Source organism: Vulpes lagopus, chromosome 9, assembly GCF_018345385.1.
Source record: "Vulpes lagopus strain Blue_001 chromosome 9, ASM1834538v1, whole genome shotgun sequence".
In the NCBI taxonomy this organism is placed as follows: domain Eukaryota; kingdom Metazoa; phylum Chordata; class Mammalia; order Carnivora; family Canidae; genus Vulpes; species Vulpes lagopus.
The window spans coordinates 64938096-64959059 of record NC_054832.1 but is presented as its reverse complement, the minus strand read 5'-3'; the positions used below and the strand labels follow the sequence as shown (position 1 = coordinate 64959059).

Sequence of the window (20964 nt, the reverse complement as noted above, 5' to 3'; positions counted from 1 at the left end):
AGCAAAAAATGTAGCTAATATATTAATAAATGTTGCATTTGATTTGGAAAAAAAAATGAACTCAATACTTAAGTTGAAAGACATGGGGTGGTAAGTGTCCAACTCTTGATTTGGGCTCAGGTCATGATCTCAGGATCCTGAGATCATGCAGGCCCTTCCTGCATTGGGCCACACACTCAGGGTGGAGTTGGCTTGTCCCTCTCCCTCTGTTCTTTCCCTCCCTGCCCTCACACTCAAATAAAATCTTAAAAACAAACAAATAAACAAAAGACTGTACCAAAGACAAGGGCATTACATAATGATAAAGGAGTTGGTCCAAGAAGAAGACATAACGTTTGTAAATATCTATGAGCCAACATAGGAGCATGTTAATATATAAAGTAAAATATTAACAGATCCAGACATGAAGGAAAATAACAGTAAAACTTCAATAGGGGCCAGTAGCACCTCACTTACATTGATGGATAGATCATTCAGAGGAAATCAGTAAAGAAACATTGCCCTTAAATGACACATTAGGCCAGATGGACTTAATAATAAATACAAAATATTCCATCCCCAAAACTATAGAATACAGATTCTTTTCAAGTGTACACAGAATATTCTCCAGGAGAGATCACAGGAGGCTACAAAACAAGTTTCAATTAATTCAAGAATGCATTATGTTGTCTCTTCTCACAACAGTATGAAACTAGAAATCAAATACAAGAAAACTGGTAAAAAAAAAAAAAACACATGGAGACTAAAAAAACAATAAGTCAATGAAGAAATCAAAGAGAAACACTTTGAGACCATAAAAACCAAACTTTCCAAAAGCCATAGAATGCAGCAAAAAAGTTCTAAGAGGGAAGTTCATAGCAAAACAAGCCTACCTCAAGAAATGAGAAAAATCCCAAGTAAACAATCTAACTTTATATCTGAAGTTAGTAGAAGGACGGAAATAATAAAGACTACAGAGTCCACCATTACCCTGATATTGAAAGACAAACCATAAGAAAAGAAAACCACAGGTCAAATATCCTTGATGCACATTGATGCAAAAATCTTCAACAAAGTATTACAGAATTTAGTGGGGCCATACACCAGAATCCAATGAGATTTATTCCAAGGATGCACGGAAGGTTGGACATCTGCAAATCCATGTGATACACATTAACAAAACGAGGATAAAAATTGTATGGTTATCTCAACAGATGCAGGAAAAAATCATTTGACAAAATTTGATATCCATTTATGATAAAGTGAGTATAGAAGGAACATATCTGAAAATAATAAAGGCCACGTATGACAAACCCACAGGTAACCTAATCCTCAATAGTGAAAAGCTAAGCTTTTCCTAAGACAAGGATGGCCACTCTTACCACTTTTATTTAACATAGTATTAGGAAGTCTAGCTACAGCAATCAGGAAAGAAAAAGAAAAGAATTCCAAATAGGAAAAGCAGTAAAACTCAGTATTTGCAGTTGACACACTTACTAAAAAACCTAAAGACTCCACCAAAACACTATCATAACTATATCAATGAATTGTCAAGAAGCAATATACAGAGATACCTGGAGGCTCTTGATTTCGGCTCAGATCACGATCTCAGGGTTGTGGGATGGAGCCCCATGATGAGCTCCATGCTCAGCAGGGAGTCTGAGATTCGTTCTCTCCCTCTGCCCCTCCTTCCCCTCTAAAATATGAAATCTTTTTTAAACAAGCTAGTATATAAAATTAACATACAGAAATCAGTTGTAGTTCTATACACTAATAGGAGCTATTAGGAAAATAATCCCATCTATAACTATATCAAAAAGAAGAAAATATCTGGGAATAAATTTAAGGAAGTGAAAACCTATACTATGAAAACTACAAGACACAGGTGAAAGAAATTGAAGATGACACATACCATGTTCATGGATTCAAAGAATATTGTTAAAATGCTCCTACTCAATCTACAGATTCAGTGCAATCCATATCAAAGTACCAACAGCATTTTTCACAGAACTAGAACAAATAATCCTAAAATTTGTATGGAATCACAAAAGATGTCCCCCCCCCACCCCCACACACACACAATAGCCAAAGCAATCTTTATTTCTTTAAAGAGTTTGAGAGAGAAAACTCAAGCAGGGGGGAGGGGCAGAGGGAGAAGCAGACTTCCCACTAAGCAGGGAGCCTGATATGGGACTCAATCCTAGGATTCTGGGATCATGACCTGAGTAGATGCTTAACCAACTGAGCCACCTGAGTTCCCCTAGCCAAAGCAATCATGAGAACAAGAAAGCTGGAGGCACTGTGATTTCAAAGGCTATTATAAAAATCTAGTAACTAAAACAGTATGATATTGGCATAAAAATAGACCTACAAATGAATGGAACAGAATAAAAAGCCCATAAATAAATCCAGGCATATACAGTCAATCTATGACAAAGGAGCCAAGGATGTACAATATCTCAATAAATGGCGTTGGAAAACTGGCCGCTATCTTTTACTGTATACAAAAATAAATTCAAACAGATTAAAGATTTGAATATGAGACCTAAAACCATAACTTCCTAGAAGAAACCATACACAGTGCTATCTTTGACATTGGTCTTAGAAATATGGTTTTGGACCAGTCTCCTCAGGCAAGGGCAACAAAATCTAAAATAACAAGCTGGATCATATCAAAGTTCTGTACAACAAAGGAAACCCATCAACAAAACAAAAAGGCAACCCACTTAGTGGTAGAAGATACCTGAAAATAAGGGCTTAATATACAAAATATATAAAGAACTTCTACAACTTGTATAAAAAAAAATAAATAACCCAATTAAAAAAATGGGTAGAGGACCTGGATATTTTTCCATAGATGACATAAAGATGGCCAAGAGGCGAGGCACATTAAATGATGCTCACCATCATAAATTAAATTGAAACCACAGTATCACTTCATACCTATCAGATTGACTATTATCAAAAAGGAAAAATAAGTGTCAGGGAGGATGTGGAGACTATATTTTAGAATCAAACTTGAAAGCTAAATGATTTTATTGGTCATGGATGTTAAAAAATGCAATAATTACTAGAAATGGTATCATTTTCATCACTAACCAAATGAAACCATTCTCCTAAACCACACCCCAATACTCAGCAGTCATTTTGTAGAATACAGAAACCTGCCATATTTGAGAACACACATCATTTTGTCACCCAAACATTTTCAGAACAGAGACCAGGGTTTTGTAATTTTTAATACCTTTATTACAACCAGTGCAGTGCTCTCTGCACACAACAGGAACCTAGATGTTGCTGACCACATGATTCAGCACACACTAGTTTTGATAGAATTGCTTAATGTTAGACTGATGGCTAAAGAGGAAACACATTAATACCAAATTAGTTTGTTCAACAAACATTTAGTGATGGCCCAATTAACGCTAGCCCTGTGCTAAGCACAAGAGACTAAAAGGTGGATGAGACCTGCGGTGAGCCCCCTGGCAGCTCACCTCCAGGTAGTGAGCATTCCACCGACAGACCATGGACCCTTGGGGGGCCTTCCAAAGACAAAGGTTGTCTGCAGATCCTTAGCAAGCAAGGAATGGCTCAGACTAAGTCTTGCACATATCTTGCAACAGTATGTTTCACATGTACGCCGATGCCATGGTGATTAATATGCACATTTATTTAAAAACATCAATGAATGCGTATTAGCTGTCGATCATTATGTATTTTCTCAAGCAGGAGATACTGATTGGGAGAGGATTTAAACAAAATATTTATACATTAAAAAAAGTACACATGAAAACATTGTAAACCTCTGATGCAAAAATTTCAGAGTTTTAAGAAAACTGAAAGCTTAAAGAGCCAAGAAAGCATTTTGGGAAAAGAAACCATTTTAGGAATCTTCAAAGAATTACTAGCACCTCTAACCTGTACCTCAGGTACAAATAGATTTCCCCGGTTTGTAAAGGACATAAAATATTTGCTTCTTTTATACAAAGAGGATCCTTATAAACCATCACATTTACAGAATACAAATATTAGCCACGTACCAGATTTTTTTTTTCATTAAGCTAAGGCTTGTGCCAAAATTTTCTCTCCACGGACCTTTACCCCCAGAGCAGAGGAGATGCCCCCTGACTACTGAAGTGTTGGGCCTAGAGCCCTGAAAGGCTGCTACATGCTCAACAATTCTTTGAAGTCTCCTGTTTTAAAAATTCATGTGAATTTTAATTGTTCCATAACATTTTAAGTGTAATCTTCTAAATTATTGAACTGTTTCCTCAAATTTTTTTAGAAAATCAATGTTCAAGGAATCTAAGTTATATTTAAGAAACAGGGCTATATAGACTGTGACTTCCATATATATGTAACAAAACATAACTTGCCAGTGGGTTTATTATATGTGTAGGCAGGAAATGGGAGCAACACTGAGGTGTCTCCCCCAAGAATGGAAATAAGATAATCCTCTATCAAACAATAAGAAACACATAATGGATCAGAGCAGAAGTAAGCAATCATCCGGCAGATGGAGCCCAGGCAGGTTCAACTGAGACAAAGCTGAAGGTACTGACAGATCTACTGGATGTGCCAATCAGAAGCTGATGTGGAGAAGCAACTACTGGCAGAGAATCTCTAGCATCATCCAGGGGAAGAGCGTACCCTGGTCCACCAACATGAATATCAGCAGGCACATCCCCGTAGGGAGATGGATGCATGAGGCAACTTGCTTCCCTTGCTCAGAATCCATGCTCACCAAGTAACCGGCTGATCATAACTTGACTTCCCAAGAAGATTTGCCTAAAGGGAGAGAATGATTGATAGTTATATTTCCATTGTAAATTCAAATACTAACATTAAAAAAAAAAGTATCTGTTACTATGAGCTTGGTTAATGGGAGTTTCCTAGGAGATAGCTCCACTTTCCATGTGCTGACATCCTAGGTCTGTAAAGATCTTCTCAGAGCCTGTAAAGATCTCATCAGACTCTAGATGCATCAGATTTGTCAGGATGGTGCCACCTTTAATGGCCACTGACCTTCCCCAGGTACAGTCCACTCTACTACATCAGACTGCTGTACCCACACTGTCCGATATGGTAGCCACTAGCCATAGCACTCAAAATGTGGCTAAGTCTGAACCGAGATGTGGTCCCCAGTGTAAAAAAACACACCAGATTTCAAAGATTTTGTACCCCCCCAAAAAAGAATGTAAAATATCTCTCCAATTGTTTTTTCTAAGATAATGACTACATATGGAAATGGTACAATATTTTGGACATACTGGAATAAATGTTAATAAAATTAATTCCATCTGTTTTTTTCCTTTTTTTAAATGTGGCTAGTAGAAAATTGATAATTCACTTACATGGCTCACATTATATTTCTATTGGACATCACTCTTCTATGCAAATAATGACAGCATGTTTGATTTTAAGGTTTGTACTATATCCTTCCTAATGAATAGGACTTGGGAAGACACAGGAGAAGCCCAGTGATGCCCTTCTTACACTGATCAGCAATCAAAGGAGAATCAAGCCGATTTCTCCCTTGTATTAGTCAGAACTTGGAGCCAACTACATACCCAGGGCCTCTCACTCACTCGTGAGGTGCAGATAACGCTAATGGATTGTGCCTGCACCTAGCTGGCTAAGTATCCGATGAGTGAATGCTAGAACCAAGAAGCTAAATCTCTGATTTCCTAGTAATTAGCATCATGATTTCCAAAAGATTGCGTTGTAAGGTAAATATCGAAGATAAATATGTGAAAAGATAGGTTTTTATTCATCAAAAGTTAACAGCAACAGGCACATATTAAAATGAGTATGGCAAAGCCTTTTACAAATGGCTTTACACTCAAGCTTTCTCCCAAGAAAATGGCTGTTGCAACAAACTGTAAACATAATCGATAAACAGTCTTTTACAGTAACAAGGGAAATACAATTGAACTAAAAGAAAGCACCGGTTTCTCTTAAAACTAGATTACAGTTGTGCTTACTATACATAAGACAATTTAAAACAAATTACAAAAGTGGAATGTTTGAAGTTTAAAATTAGTCCTTAGATTTTTGTCCTAGAAAACATCTGTTCACATCAAAAGGCCCATCAAAGGGTAACGTTTCATCAAAGGGAGGGACAAGAAAACAATGCACTTTTTTTCAAATCAAAACAAGAAGTTTGGTCACTTAGCTTTGTGCATAGTTTAAGGCAACTGGAGCAGTCTGTTACGGCTCACCTACCTTCCCCTCCCCCAGTGTGGCTGCGCACTGTGTCACATTCTAAAATAATAAATAAAAGCTTACATTTCAACTCCTTTCCCACATGGATAAATATACCACATGCACAGTCACACATGCACAAACATGCACGCAAACACACATCCACACATCCACACACAACATACCTCTCACTCACTGCAGCGAAAGGGACTTTAGTACCCTTGCTCTGAAGGACACACTTCCCCATCCCACTTTATTTCAGATTGGCAAATACCCTGAGCTGATTATGGTGTTTTAAACATTCCACCTTTTTCTTGCATGTGCAGGTCAAGTGTACAGTAGTGAAAACAACATGCAATGTCTTCACTGCAGAATCATAATACAGCTAGGACATTGGTGTTCTTCCCCGCCCGCCCCAAATTAAAAACTAAGAGTTAAAAAAAAAATTGCATTGCCAAACGGCACTGGAGTGAAAGCTTGGCGGTACTCTATGATAAATGCTCAGTTTCCAGTGCGCAAAATAAAACTACAGCAAATGGGAGGCTTTGGTGGCATCCAAAGAAGAAACAAGGCAAACCAGAGGGAAAGAGCTGCAGGTTAAGTTTGATCTTTAAAATTCTTAGTGGTTCCTTCACAATCATGCTCCAAGGCAATTTAGAACCAGTATTTCAGAGTGGATTTGTAAACATCGAGTCTTGCAGGAGGCAGCAGAGGCTGGGCACTTCACATTTCCATTTTCTCAGAGAGAACTTAGTGGAAGGTACAGATACACAATGTTGCATCAGATTGGTTAAATTCCAAGAGATTTCTGCTGAAAGATCCAGTTCAAGTTTCGTGGTTCGAGGAATAAATGCTTGGAAAGACTCGGTGGCACACCTCAAAGCTTCCTTTTGTTCCTCCTCTTCGCTCCTGCTGGGCTTTGCATATTCAAGGTTTCTCACGAAAGCCAAATGCATATTGCTATATGTTCAGGTCTTATAATTAAAAAGTGGGGTTGCGTGATCCGAGAGAGGACACCTTGGGAATAAATAACGCTGTCCTCGTTCCTTCGGAAACCTTGGCAGTCAAGAGCAAGTCCTCTCACCTTGAGACCCCATTTCACATTTCTAAACACCTGCAGGAGACAGTCTGTCCCACTGACTCTGGGGGCTATGATAATCGATTTTCCTGAGGTAATAACTGTGAGTTCAACTCCTCGAACGCAGCATCAGTGTCCTCACTGGTGGACTGTTCTCTCTGCAGCCCCTTCCAACTGGCTTTGTTCAGCCCCATATGTCCGAGCATTGTCTGGGAGAGCCTGGTATTAGAAAACCTGGCCCATTCTGTGAATAAAGGCTCCACTAGGTAAGTCATGAAACCTTGAGAAAATAAGAGAAAAAAGGTATTAACGTATATTCTGAAACTTCATCTTCAAAACATCTACCCGGTGTTTTTTCTCTAAGTCCTAATCCAGTATTACCAAGTTTCTGTGTAAATTTACCTAACTTCTCTGAAGAACCTATTAAGGAACTTTGTTTTTTTTTTAAGATTTTATTTATTTATTCATGAGAGACACAGGGGGGTGGGGGGGGCGGGTAGAGACACAGGCAGAGGGAGAAGCAGGCTTCATGCAGGGAGCCCGACATGAGACTCAAGACTGGATCCAGGGGCTCCAGGACCACACCCTGGGCTGAAGGCGGCGCTAAACCGCTGAGTCACCTGGGCTGCCCAACTCCTAGAACTCTAAGGTTAACTGACAAACACATCAAATCTTTTCTGACGACTGCTCTCAGCTCCACGACCACATCTATTTGAGCAAACACTTCCAACTGTGAGGAAAGCAGGGCAGACGGTTGCAGTGAAGACAGCTAGAGGCTGAGAGGGGTCTCCCAGGCCTGTGGGTGATGAGGGGAACTGAAGTGGCACTGCTGGTTTGCTGCCTTGCTTTATCCCCTCAGGGATGACAATCTTCACACCTGCCCATGGTTACAACTGGCCACTTAAATCAGAATTTATAGAGCCAAACCTTTTACAAAATTCAAATTCTATCACTGCTATTAACAGTTTTTAAATTTTTTTCATCTCCAAAACTTTTCCTTTGCAGCAAAAGATCTCTGTGGACCACACACAACATAGGTTACATTTAGGTGGCAAATAATTCTGGAATTAAAGCAATTGGGGGAATCCCTGGGTGGCTCAGTGGTTTAGTGCCTGCCTTCAGCCCAGGGTGTGATCCTGGAGTCCCTGGATGGAGTCCCACCATCGGGCTCCCTGCATGGAGCCTGCTTCTCCCTCTGCCTGTGTCTCTGCCTCTCTCTCTCTCTCTTTCTCTCATGAATAAAATCTTAAAAAAAAAAAAAATAAAGCAATTAGGACTTTTTATTAGAAAAGTGTACAAACTGTAGTTATCTGGACTATTGGTTAATAAGTGGAAATAAGGCCTTCCATTTCTTCCATTCCCGCCATATATATTAACTGAGAACCTACTATATGCCAGGCACTGTTCTAGGGTGGCCAGGAATATAGCAGGGAATAGACAAGATGTGCCCTCAAGGAGTTGTGTTCTGGTGAAGAGAAACAGACAAACAGAAAAATGTCATCACTGCAGTCAAAGAGAGCAGCAGGTTTTTGTGAGCCATCCTCACACCACAGGGTCAGGCTGAACAGTCACCCAAAGGCCTGTCTTTTCTAGATCCCATACTGAAGTCATGAGCAGCTAGAGTTTTATACCCAAATTAGAATCTTATTATCAGGGTTTACACGAGTTTCTTCCTATGGATTCACCCATTATTCCACCTGGTTGAGAGCTTTTGGATCTTGCCCATAACATCCAACAATCCAGAAGTATTACTTCCAGCTCTAGGTTAACCCTCATTCTTCCAGCTCTTAAGCACCTGGTAAAAATGAACAGGCTGGGGACCTGGACACATAGAGCCATGCAGCTCCCTCTTGGAGGGCGGAGCTCTACTTATCAGCTGCTTGTGAATCCACTTACTGTACATGCGCCTCTCTCTCACCTCCATGTACTACAGGACACCCTGTCAATACCTTACCCAGTACATGATGTTTTCTTGTTTAACAAAACTATTATTCCTATCAAAGATGGAACCTGGATTAATTAAATGCGACGTCTACTTAATGACCCTATGCTGACTCTGAGTAATCACAGTATTTATTCTGTTAGTCAAAGGATTCACCTAGAAATATAATCTTTCCAAGCCCTATTTTACATGGGATTTGATGTCAAAAAGACCAATATCTGTGAACTGTATATAACTGGCAAACTATCTGAAAAAGAAGCACTAGCATATTTGTCTCCTAGGGTTGTTGTGAAGAGTTAGCAGATGTCAACCTTTACCATCATTTTCTGTATCCCGTCCCTCAGATAACCTCACCTGGAACTGTCCAACATGGACAAGATCTACAGATGGAAATGAAGAGTTGAAGGGATCTAGCTTCTTTGCCCTTTTAAAAATTGCAGTTTTAAAAAACTTCACTGTAAAGTTCCCACATTAACCAAGGGAGTCAGAAAGAACTTAAAGTGGTTACAGTGCCTCTGCTACCTATCTTTGACTCAATTCCCTTTGACCACGTTTCACCTATTCTTTTTTGCATTTGAAGATTTTTCTGCTTGAGACTCCAGGCACAGTAGATCTGCTTCATAATTGTCTTTTCATCTTCCCAAAAGAAAGCATCCCCCTCTGTAAAACTCCTTAGGTTTCCTGGCACCTCAGCACCCCAACACCATTCCCACAGGCCTGTACCACACTCTCCTGGGCCTGGCTCTTCATTTTCCATATTCTCCTCCTGCAGTCAAGTCCCCTACAACCTCCTGTCTTCTACATGATGATCCTTTGCAATTACAATGCGAGAATTACATTTCTGAATTTCTCACCCTAGAGCACAGGCCTCTTCTCAAAGTATTATGCCACAGAAGCATGTTATCTTCTGAATTTCTAGAAACTTTATCTTTCTGAAGTTTATGTACCCATTTTTTTTTAAAGATTTTATTTATTTATTCATGAGAGACACAAAGAGGCAGAGACACAAGGCAGAGGGAGAAGCAGGCTCCATGCAAGGAGCCTGACGTGGGACTCGATCCCCGGGTCTCCAGGATCACGCCCTGGGCCGAAGGTCATACTAAACCGCTGAGCCACCCAGGCTGCCCTGTGTACACATTAATGTTCACTAATGCTCCAATATCCTACTCAACACCAACTACCAATATTATATTCATCCTTCAATACCTCGCTGACCTACCCCTCTGCACAGTCCTACTTTATGCTCAGAACTCCACCGCTCATTCCTTTGCTCTTCTACAACAAGTTGCCCATATTTCAATCAGCACATCTCCCTGGTTTTCCATCACAGCTATGGCTCCTGTAATGGTTCCTAAAAGTTCCCAAGTGCCCCCTGCCTCCAGGTGCAGTGTGGGGCCTCAGGAACACATTGCCAGGGACAAGCAACTGGGTGCAAGGACAGATGGATATGGTGTTCTGGAAGGCCTGGAAAAAAGAGCAACTCTGCCTGCAGAGTAGAAGGTAGCTTCGGGAGGAGGTGGCTCTTCCAGAAAAATGAGTCCAGCAGGCAGATGGGAAGGATGGCGAGGCACAAAGAGTGGAGGGGCGTCACGGATTTGGGGAACAGGGCCGAGTCCTGAGTTGCTGTGGGTACGTGAGGGGCAGCTGCTGAAGAGCAGACTGAAATAGACGGCTTAAGGGGAGATTCCCAGGAGGCTGAAGAATGAACCAATAGGCAATGCTAAAAGAGACAAGTAAGCAGTACTAGAAACTGGTCTTCACGTTATCATCTTGCTCACTCAGTGGTCACTTTCTCGCTTCAGAAAGGCAATCTGAGAATCATGCAAAAGAAGCTTCCACATTAGCAAACCATACATTCTTTCAGTTTCAGAACAAAGTTACTGCCACCTGCTTTGCAAAAATTATGGTTTTTATGACTTAAGATCAAATGAGAGTAAATCATAAGAGCCATAAAAGGGGAAAAAGTGGTAAAATTTCCTCAATTAAAAAACAGAAATGAGCACAATTTTAATATTATATATTTTAAAAGTATATTTATTTTTGATAAAATTAAAGTCAGCAGGATTTTTCTAACCAGCTATATCTATGTATGTATAGTTACCAATCTGGATGTTGGCAATAGATTCAGTCTGACGATCACAAAGTGGACTCACACCCAAATGATACTTCTTTTCTATATCTCCTAAAATTTAAAAAAAAAAAAGAATTATTAATGTGGAACGTATCCATAGCTTAAGTATATAATTAAAGTCTTCATCTTACTTGTAAATTCCTTAGGAAAAACATGACATACTTAATCCTCATGAAAGGATGGCGACTAAATTAGTTCTTTTTTAAATTATTCAAAGATAGAAAAGATTAACAAGCTGATATCCTAATTTTTTAAAAGATTTTATTTATTTATTCATGACAGAGAGAGAGAGAGAGGCAGAGACATAGGCAGAGGGAGAAGCAGGTCCCACACAGGGAGCCCAATGCAGGACTCGACCCCAGGATTCCAAGATCACACCCCGAGCCAAAGGCAGATACCCAACCGCTGAACCACCCAGGCATCTCAAGCTGATATCCTAATTTAAATGGAGGACATGAAAAATTTTACTAGGTGTTACCCCCATGACTGTAATTCTACTAGCATTTTAATTTAACACTTAGATTTCTAAAAGGAAGGTGCATAAAATGAAGATCCTTGGTTCCTGGCTTTAAATTGCTAAAAATATCTTGCACTTTCATAATGGCAATACCTTCCACGTGGGACAAAGATGTAACAAGGTCAGGAAAATCTTTCCATGTAGCAAAATTTCCAACCTGAGCTACACATCTATTTATAAATGTATGCATATATTCACATCTGATCATTTCGAAAGAGAACTGCTAATTTTGAAAACAGAGGCTCAATTTGTACATTATTTATTCTAGGGACATCTACTATGAATTGTCACTAAAAATACCAAGTATGTCCGGCTGGACTCCCACAAATATCTGTGTTAGTTTATCCAAGTGATAGACTACGTATCACCCAAAATTGTAACTTGCCTTGATGGAAGAACTCCTCTGTTACTTTTTCACTCCACTGCTTGCTTAATTCCCAGGTCCGACATGGGTTACAAATATCAGCACATTTCAAAGCCATCTAGTGAGCAAAATATTAAAATTCTTTTAAGAAACAAGTAAAATTTCAATTGTACTAAGCTCCAACATACTCTAATTGCAGGAAAAAAAGATCTTAATAAAAAGAAAATACTGCAATAGAAAATTCATTGTCTTTTATATTAATTTCATGATGCTACTAGGGCCATCACTTATTTCTGCAGGAATGTTGAAGGACTGCTTATCTCATTAAACATGCTTTATTAATACCCAAGAGCCAAGCATAAGGACAGGACTAAACATAAAGCTACAAATAAATCATCTGATTCTCTCTCTTTTATAGATGCAAAATTTTAATCAAATGCTGTTTCTTGGTCAGCACCCTAATCTTACAAAAATTGTTTTTGTTAGAAATCTCAAGTATGAAAACTACAAAAGCAACTCTGTTTTCCTTAGGAACAGATTCACCTTCTGGAAAGTGTTTCACTCATGGAAGGAGATTCCACAACTTTCCCTCAAGACTTGACCACTCTGAAAGCTGCCCCAGAAGATTTCATTTTTATTCTAATCATCATATAATTTACCCTAGAAAGAGAATCTTTCCCAGCCCCATTTTACCTGTAAAACCAAATGCCTATGCCTGGAATCTTCTAGGCGTAAGTCACCTCTGTCCAAATGGGACCTAAACAATGACAGATACTCATTTTGGCGACTGATGTCTGTGGCTAGTATCAAAGCACCTATCTGAGTCTCCATTTGTTGCCTGGAATTAGAGAAATATAAAGAGAAAATAGAAGACTTTCAATTAAATTATTTCTTTTTTCTTAAACTTAATGCTCTGCCATTTAACTTTTAATCCATCACAATGAATTTTAAAGAATGTGTTAAAAAAAACTATTAAAAATATCAAAACTAAAACCAAAGGAGTTTGTAGGAAAATACCAATATGAGTACATTCCAAAAAGAGTGCTTTTATTTTGTCAGCCAAGGAGGAATTAATTATTTGCTGTAGAAGTATCTATATGAGATTGGTAACATTATTTTAGAAAATTCTTTGCTGGGATGTGCTGAAGGTAAACAATTCTGTTTTATTTTCTGGTGTCTGAAGTCTGAAAGGCAAAAGGCTGGTGCAAACAGAGAAAGAACAGCCCACTCAACAATTAACTACTGTAGGTATTTTGACTAAGATGCCTGATTATACATTAATAAAATCCCACCAAACAATTTGAGTTTAGATGCAACTATATTTTCAGGGTCAAGTTCAAGAATCAATTATCTGAATGAATATCCAACTTTTCTGAAAGGAAAAGGTAACGAGTTAATACAAATATATCATTTTTAAAACTGTTTCAAGTCGAATAAAAAGGGAAATAAACTTAAAATCCCTGCCTTTTCCCCACCAGTGGGCCATAGCAAACTTTATCTATGTATAAAGATCAGTAAAGAGCAGTCACCAGATTAAAAGGCTCACAATATTGAGTATTAAGTAAAACAAACCCTAAATAAAGGAAACATGAAAGAATGCTATTACGCAGTGTTACTTATTTTCAGTTTTTATCAACACGGTTAATCAATTGTAAAACACGACAAAAAGGGAATAAAGCAAACATTTTAATCTGCCTTAAGAAAAAGATAATTTATACATATAAAAACTATGGTTTAAACAATTTTTACATTTGTACTACAGCAAGAAACAATATTACTTACCAGAAGTATTGTCATAACTCCAAATGGTATCCGTGAATAAAGATTTAAAAAAATAAAAAATAAAGTCCAGCTTTTTTCTCATGGTCATTACACAAAATACTTAAGTTTTTAAAATAAGGTTTTATATTATGAAAAGGAACAAGGAAAGAACAATGATAGGAATTTAAATTTTAGTGCCCAAACTTATTTTTACACCTCACCTTGTCTCTAGCGTCAGATAGTTCATATCCACCTACGTGGTTTTTTTCTCAAGTGTATCTTCTCTCAGTGAGGCATTAGTAAAAGCATTGGTTTATGGATAAATGATAGGACACTTTGTTAACCACCATCCTATTGGGCTCATTTGCACCAATTCTTTTTATCAGGTTTTAAATGGCCTTGCCTCTTAACACGAAATGGCCTTTTCTTAAGAAATTAGTATTTTCTGTTCTTTCCACCATTACTGATTCTAGGACTATGCTATTGAGGTACAAAGCATTCTTTTTACTTATCAGTTTTGAAAACTTCTTGAAACTTGTTTGAATGTATTTGTTATAAAGAATGATTAATTTCTTTACACCTAGGACACAGGGTTTTATTCAAATGAGCATAAAGTGGAAATACATAATACTAGTTATTATACTAGTATTTGGAGTGAATTTTGTAATACTTGTCAAGTCTATGGAATGAGCCATAAAAATGCACTAAAAAAATACTACTGTGTATCCTGTAGAATAGTTTAAATTACTAGAATTTTGATATAAATTTGTAAAATAATTTAGCCATTAAATTTAACAAAAACTGAAAACTGTGGAACACCTGAGTAATTTTTAAAACTTTATAAAATTGTTTTGCCAACTTAATTTCCATAGTTTGTAACCAACTAAATGTGTCTTAATCCAGCCTACCTGCTTTCTGATGGCATATGTGAGAATAAACCAGATTCTCTCAATAATCCCACTGCAGATCTCCAGTGGTGATTTTCCAGTACTGAGGTATTCTACAAAAAAGGGCATATCTGAATTAATGGTAAATCTCTTCTGAACATAAAGAATTACTTAGGTGATATTAATCTGGTTAAAATTCTAACATTCTTTGAAAATCTGTTTGCTACTTTGATTCCATTAAAACATTTTCCAGAATCCAAGAATATTAAACTGCATGACAAAATTGCACTAACCTTGTATAAAGTTGCCAAGTAATGGTTAGTTTTAATAAGGAAAGGTTGATTAACACCTGGATGATCCAGATCATGAGTGGCAGCCGCAATTAAGCTCAGCAAGACATCCCAAGGAGTTACAGAACTGGCAAGCTGAAGTGAGACAGAAGAATTAATTATAGACATATTTGAAATAAACTCGGTACCACTACAGTAGTTCAGAATGAGCCCCAAACAGTAGTGTCAAGTCTCCTCCTCCTTCATGTTTTTCAGACTGTGCATTAAGACCACTGAGCACCTGCCAGGTGATGATGACACTGGGGATAGGCATAATAATGACGCGTGTCCCTGCCCACATAGACTTTACAGACCCCGTCCTTCTACTGTTTAATTTTAAACAAGCTTACTTAACATGACAGCTAAAACATAAACCATCTCTTTGAGAAATGGGTTTAAAACAAACATAGGTTTGTTTTAAACCCATATTTTTATTACTATAGCCACTACCAATACAAGACCTATGAGGGTCTTTAAAAATTTTTTTAAATTATTTTAAGAACACTTAATGTGAGATCTACCCTCTTATCAGATGTTTAAGTATACAATACAGAAGACCTATGACTGAGGGCACTTATTTATTAACAAACTGGTTACGGGACTTCAGTTAAGAATCCAAAGTGTAAGGTTATTTCTGAGGTCCTAATGTTTATGGAAGCTATTGAGTAATCATGGAAAAGTCTATGTCTAGTCTGTAATAAAATCTTCTCCCAATGGATGGATACATTCAGAACAACGTTCACAATATATCCACCTCAGAAAAAGCAATCTTGTAAACTAGCAATCATTATGTTACAGTTCAATATCCATTGCTAACCTTTGTTGATACAATAAAATAATCACAAGAAGTAAGTTTATTGCCTGGCTGAAACTATCAGTGATAAAATAAGTAACAGAAACTGTCAATGGTAAGAAATATCACCTGTGTATCACCTGTTTTTCATCAATCTCCTCTCATTTTCTGGCCAACCTGTACTCCTCTTTTAAGGCCTGACTCCAATGACCAGTCTCTACCTCCAGGCAAGCAAATGACTGATTTGTGTTCCTACAATACCTCACATTTCCTGCCATAATAACATTCTGCAGAACACACTTTTTTTCAGGTAATATTAGGGCAATGCTTTCTAAACTTGTGTGATCCTGTGTCCTAACCAACAGTAAAATATTTTGAGCCCATACCGCCACACAGTTATACGTATGATACTGAATATATATACTGCACATGATAAAGCAGAGGTGAAAGTTGACAATTTTTAAATTTCGAGATAAAAAATAAATTTAGATTCAAATTCTAACATTTTCTTCCTACGCCAGAATGGACCTTGTTCCATCTCCTATGTCAAGTTCATCTCAGAGTGGGGAAAAAAAATCACTGTCTGAGAGTTTGAATCCCATGGAAAACTCCAACTTGTTTGAAGGCACTATTTTGAATTCCCTGTAATTGGTATATGGAAAGGCTCGATGAATGGAGACGATGGTGAGGAAAATGGTTTCTTCTTTAGGATACACAAAAAGCATTTAAAAAAATAAAGATCTGCTTTAAGTCAATATATGCAGGAGACCTGCTATGTGGGCACCCTGCATATAAAGCAACCTCCTCTCCCCGACAGAGACGTGTGGGCATGGCTGTGGAGATCTCCTGAACATGTAAGTCACTAAGCAATATGCAGAAGTGTTATATTCTTATGGTAACAAGCACAGAGGCGAAAGGGCAGTAGAACAGACATGTACTATCCTGGGAGAATACAGTAATCCAGACTTAGACTTAAAAAAATTAATGCATCAACAAATTGGTTATTGGACTTCAAACCATCTCAGGTGGACTTAAGAGTTAACCATTAAAAAAGAGAAATATGAGAAGGAGTAACTGAATTTCTAAAAGTTCTGTGAAGGGAAAAAGTAAGTTCTAAGTTGAAAACAAATCCACATGAAAAAAATTCTTCATCAGAAAGAAAACTTTATGAGCTTTATAACAAAGACAAAGTCAGTGACATTATTACAATTTCTTAGAGCGAATTAAAAACAAAGGCAAATGTCATTTCCATTCCTGTGACTGTATCTGGTTATGCCAGACAGTAACAAGGAGTCCTGTGAAGAAAGAAACTGCAAACCATTTGACATCTATAAGCCAGACTTCACTTGTACCTGCAAAGTTATCATCAGGACCCTTTTTCAAAAAGAAAACTAGTAATGGTGAGTTTTCCTGTGTTCAGTAAAAAACCTCACAGTTTTTATTGTTGCTATTAAGTGCTGGTAGGGTCAACTGGAACACAATTATGATGTAATTATGATGTAAGTTCAGCTACGAAAACATAAGAAGTGAACACTAAAGTTAGAGCTGATGCAAGTATAGAGAGAAGGAACTTTTCCATAACTTTCTAGCAATTTCGGGGGCTTTGAATATTTTTTTCACTTAGAGTCCAGGAATTAGCTCTTACACAGAAATCATACATAAAAACTGAAAGCACGCTTCTCACTAAATTCTCTATCTAATAAGCCTTTCTATTTACAATTCCCTCCGTGCCTGCATCTTTGGACAGCTGGTTCCTCCTCAAATTTTCCCTTTTGATTTCAGGGTTTTCTTTTCTTTTTTTTTTTTTTAAGATTTTATTTATTCATGAGAGTCACGGCACGGGGTGAGGAGTGCAGAGACACAGGCAGAGGGAGAAGCAGGCTCCGTGCAGGAAGCCCAACGTGGGACTCGATCCCCGGTCTCCAGGATCACGCCCTGGGCTGAGGGCGGCGCTGAGCCGCCCGGACTGCCTGGTTTCGGTGTTTTCTGACCACTCTAACCAAAGCTGTAAATGCTTGCCATACACTGGTCACTTTAGCACGTTCCTGTATTTTGGTTTCTCCACATGAGTAATTACAACAACATTCTACTCATTTGTTTAATAACTGCTTCCCCCCACTGGGACCTTTCCTGTCCTGTTTTCCAGTGGATTTCTAGCACCAGAGAAATGTACTCAACTAGTGACAGCACTTGAAAGTGTGAGGCCACATAAAAGCCGAGGAAATAAAAAAGAAGGCTTTTCTTAGAATGTACTTTTAAAACTGAGTGATTCTGGGTTTTTCTGGTTTTTGTTTTTGTTTTTTTTTAAGATTGTATTTACTTATTTGAGAGAGAGAGATCTAGAGAAAACATGAGCAGTGGGAGAGGGAGAAGCAGGCTCCCCACCCAGCAAGGAGCCTGATGCAGCTTGATCCCAGAACCCTGTGATCATGACCTTAGGAGGAGGCAGACTCTCAACCAACTGAGCCACTCAGGTGCCCCTGAATGAATCTGTTTTAAAATGTAAACAATAAAGGAGAAGGGAATTTTTGCATTTTAGGGCTCAGTGATTTTATCTTATCTCCTTCACTGAAGCCTTATCTAAGTGTGGAGTATGTTAACAATGAAAAGTATTTCAAATAAGTATTATTCAGAGCTGCATAGGGCTAAAAGTATTTAAAATAAGAATTATCATGGGATCCCTGGGTGGCGCAGCGGTTTGGCGCCTGCCTTTGGCCCAGGGCGCGATCCTGGAGACCCGGGATCGAGTCCCACGTCGGGCTCCCGGTGCATGGAGCCTGCTTCTCCCTCTGCCTGTGTCTCTGCCTCTCTCTCTCTCTGTATGACTATCATAAATAAATAATAAAAAAAATTAAAAAAAAAAAAAAAGAATTATCAGAGCTACATAGGCAAAAAAAAAAAAAAAAAAAAAAAGGTTCAAAAATTAGTATTGCCAGAGCTGCACAGGTAAGTCTGTTTTTATTCATTTTTATCCACAACTCCCCCATCCTGTGTGTTCTCTGCCCCTCTCGCCACTCCCACTGCCTGATATCAACCCTAACTTCCAGGCCCTGGCTTCTGGTTGGGTGTGGCCAGTGGAAGATGGGAGGGGAGAAGCCTTCGCAGACGTGTTCACAGTGTCTCATAGAACATCATTCCATTTACCTGGCTGTATGGTGATTACTTATCAACTTCTCCCAAAAAACTCTCAAAAAGAGGCTTTAGACTTAGCCAGTTTTTCTAAAGTTCAATAAAAAAATTGGGCTTGGGAGTATATACATTTTATTATGGTATGTAAGTGACACCACAATAAATATGCTTTTTTAAAAATAAAAATCGTGATGTGGGGCACCTGAGTGGCTCAGTCCGTTAAGCGTCCAACTCTTGATTTCAGCTCCGGTCATAACCTCAAAGTCAGGGCATCGAGGCCTGAGGCAGGCTCTGCACCTAGTGGGAAGTCTACTTAGGATTCTCTCCCCTCTCCCCTCCCCTCTGCTCCTCCATTATGTACACACATGCACCCTCAATCTCTCTAAAATAAATAAATCTTAAAAAAAAAGTCATGATGTATATACTTTAAAAATTGGGTTATTTTCGTATATTCCACAATCTCTTGAAAAATCAGAACACTGCCAACCACATGGCTATATCACAGTTGGTATCAACTAGCACAAACTGTCAGATCTCAGGGGAGAAGAGTTTAGAAGCAGGGCTAAGAGTAAGCAGATGTATTTTCACAACCCTCAGGGGTAGAAAACGTCCATGGGCAAATGTGGCTTTCTGTTATCATCTACAGAAGATTCCTGCATCTGTATCTCCATCAGATTCTCTCCTGTGCTCCAGGATCTTTGATCCAACCCTATATTCAACTGCTCCATTTGGATATAGCACAAATATGTTTAACTCCATGTATCCAAAATGGAACTCATCATCTCTACCCGCCTTACCCCCAAAAACTTGCTCTCTTTTCTACGTCTTTCTTTCACAGAATTCCACCTTCTACTCAGCTGCTCCACAGTCTTCATCCACTCTGCTCCCTAGTTCATCCCCCTAAATGCATGCAGACACCATAACCTAGATACTCTAACTCAGAAGAAATCTTACAGACCATCCACTCTCCCCTTCCCCAAGGCTACTTGCCCTAGCTTGAGCCGCCAGGCTCTTCCATGGTGCATCGAAATGAAACAACTCCTGACGGGAGTCCCTTTTCCTGGACTTGCCAGATTCATCTTGATACCACACCCAGGACAGCTTTCCTTTTTTTTTTTTTTTTTTTTTTTTTAGTTTTATTTATTTATGATAGTCACAGAGAGAGGCAGAGACACAGGCAGAGGGATAAGCAGGCTCCATGCACCGGGAGCCCGACGTGGGATTCGATCCCGGGTCTCCAGGATCGCGCCCTGGGCCAAAGGCAGGCGCCAAACCGCTGCACCACCCAGGGATCCCCCAGGACAGCTTTCTAAAGTCTCCTGATTCCCTTCTGCAGTTCCCCATTCATTCACTAAGCCAGACTAATGCTGTCCAGCCCTCAGGGAGCTCACCAGGAGCTTAGTGTAAATGTCAGTGTCTTAACACAACACTAGGAGGTTCCTAGGATCTGCACCTTCCCTGGACTTCTCCAGCCTTGCTCCCAACAATCACCCAGTTCTCGAGCTGCTGCACTTACACAGATAACCACAATGGGAAGCTTGATCCAGCCAGAACTCACTCTTGTGAAGGAACCCTCTAATTTTAAGTCAAATCACTAATTTAAGGAAAAGCACTTGATAGTAAGTCAAAAGAATTTTCTTAGAATTCTCACCCACTGTAAATGTCAGCACCTTACCTTAGGTTCTTTTAAGTAACAGTGCATGGCCTGAGTAACATCTGCAGCATGGACTGCATTGTGGTAAGGGTTCTGACTGTGGTAATCTTCTTGAATCATAACTGCATCAAAGAAAAAAAAACCATATTTCATTGTAGGTGAGAAGCATATACCAATACAAAAATTATGATAATTA

General features: G+C 38.8%; 1 protein-coding gene across 3 annotated transcripts in view; it reads right to left on the bottom strand.

Moving 5' to 3' along the window:
- Positions 1-2143: 2143 nt before the first annotated feature.
- The window catches only part of PDE7A (phosphodiesterase 7A), a 119325-nt gene continuing 100504 nt past the window's right edge, over positions 2144-20964 (bottom strand). For 2 of the 3 annotated variants that reach the window (XM_041768624.1, XM_041768625.1), the window contains exons 7-13: positions 20790-20890; positions 15157-15288; positions 14885-14976; positions 12909-13053; positions 12237-12333; positions 11305-11385; positions 5729-7541 (exon numbers count right to left, since the gene is read on the bottom strand). In XM_041768624.1, coding sequence (XP_041624558.1) covers positions 7333-7541; positions 11305-11385; positions 12237-12333; positions 12909-13053; positions 14885-14976; positions 15157-15288; positions 20790-20890 — 857 coding nt within the window. In that variant the 3' untranslated portion in view covers positions 5729-7332. Of the gene's footprint in view, positions 4768-5728; positions 7542-11304; positions 11386-12236; positions 12334-12908; positions 13054-14884; positions 14977-15156; positions 15289-20789; positions 20891-20964 lie in introns of those variants that run through there. The other variant, XR_005989845.1, reaches the window with a different exon arrangement.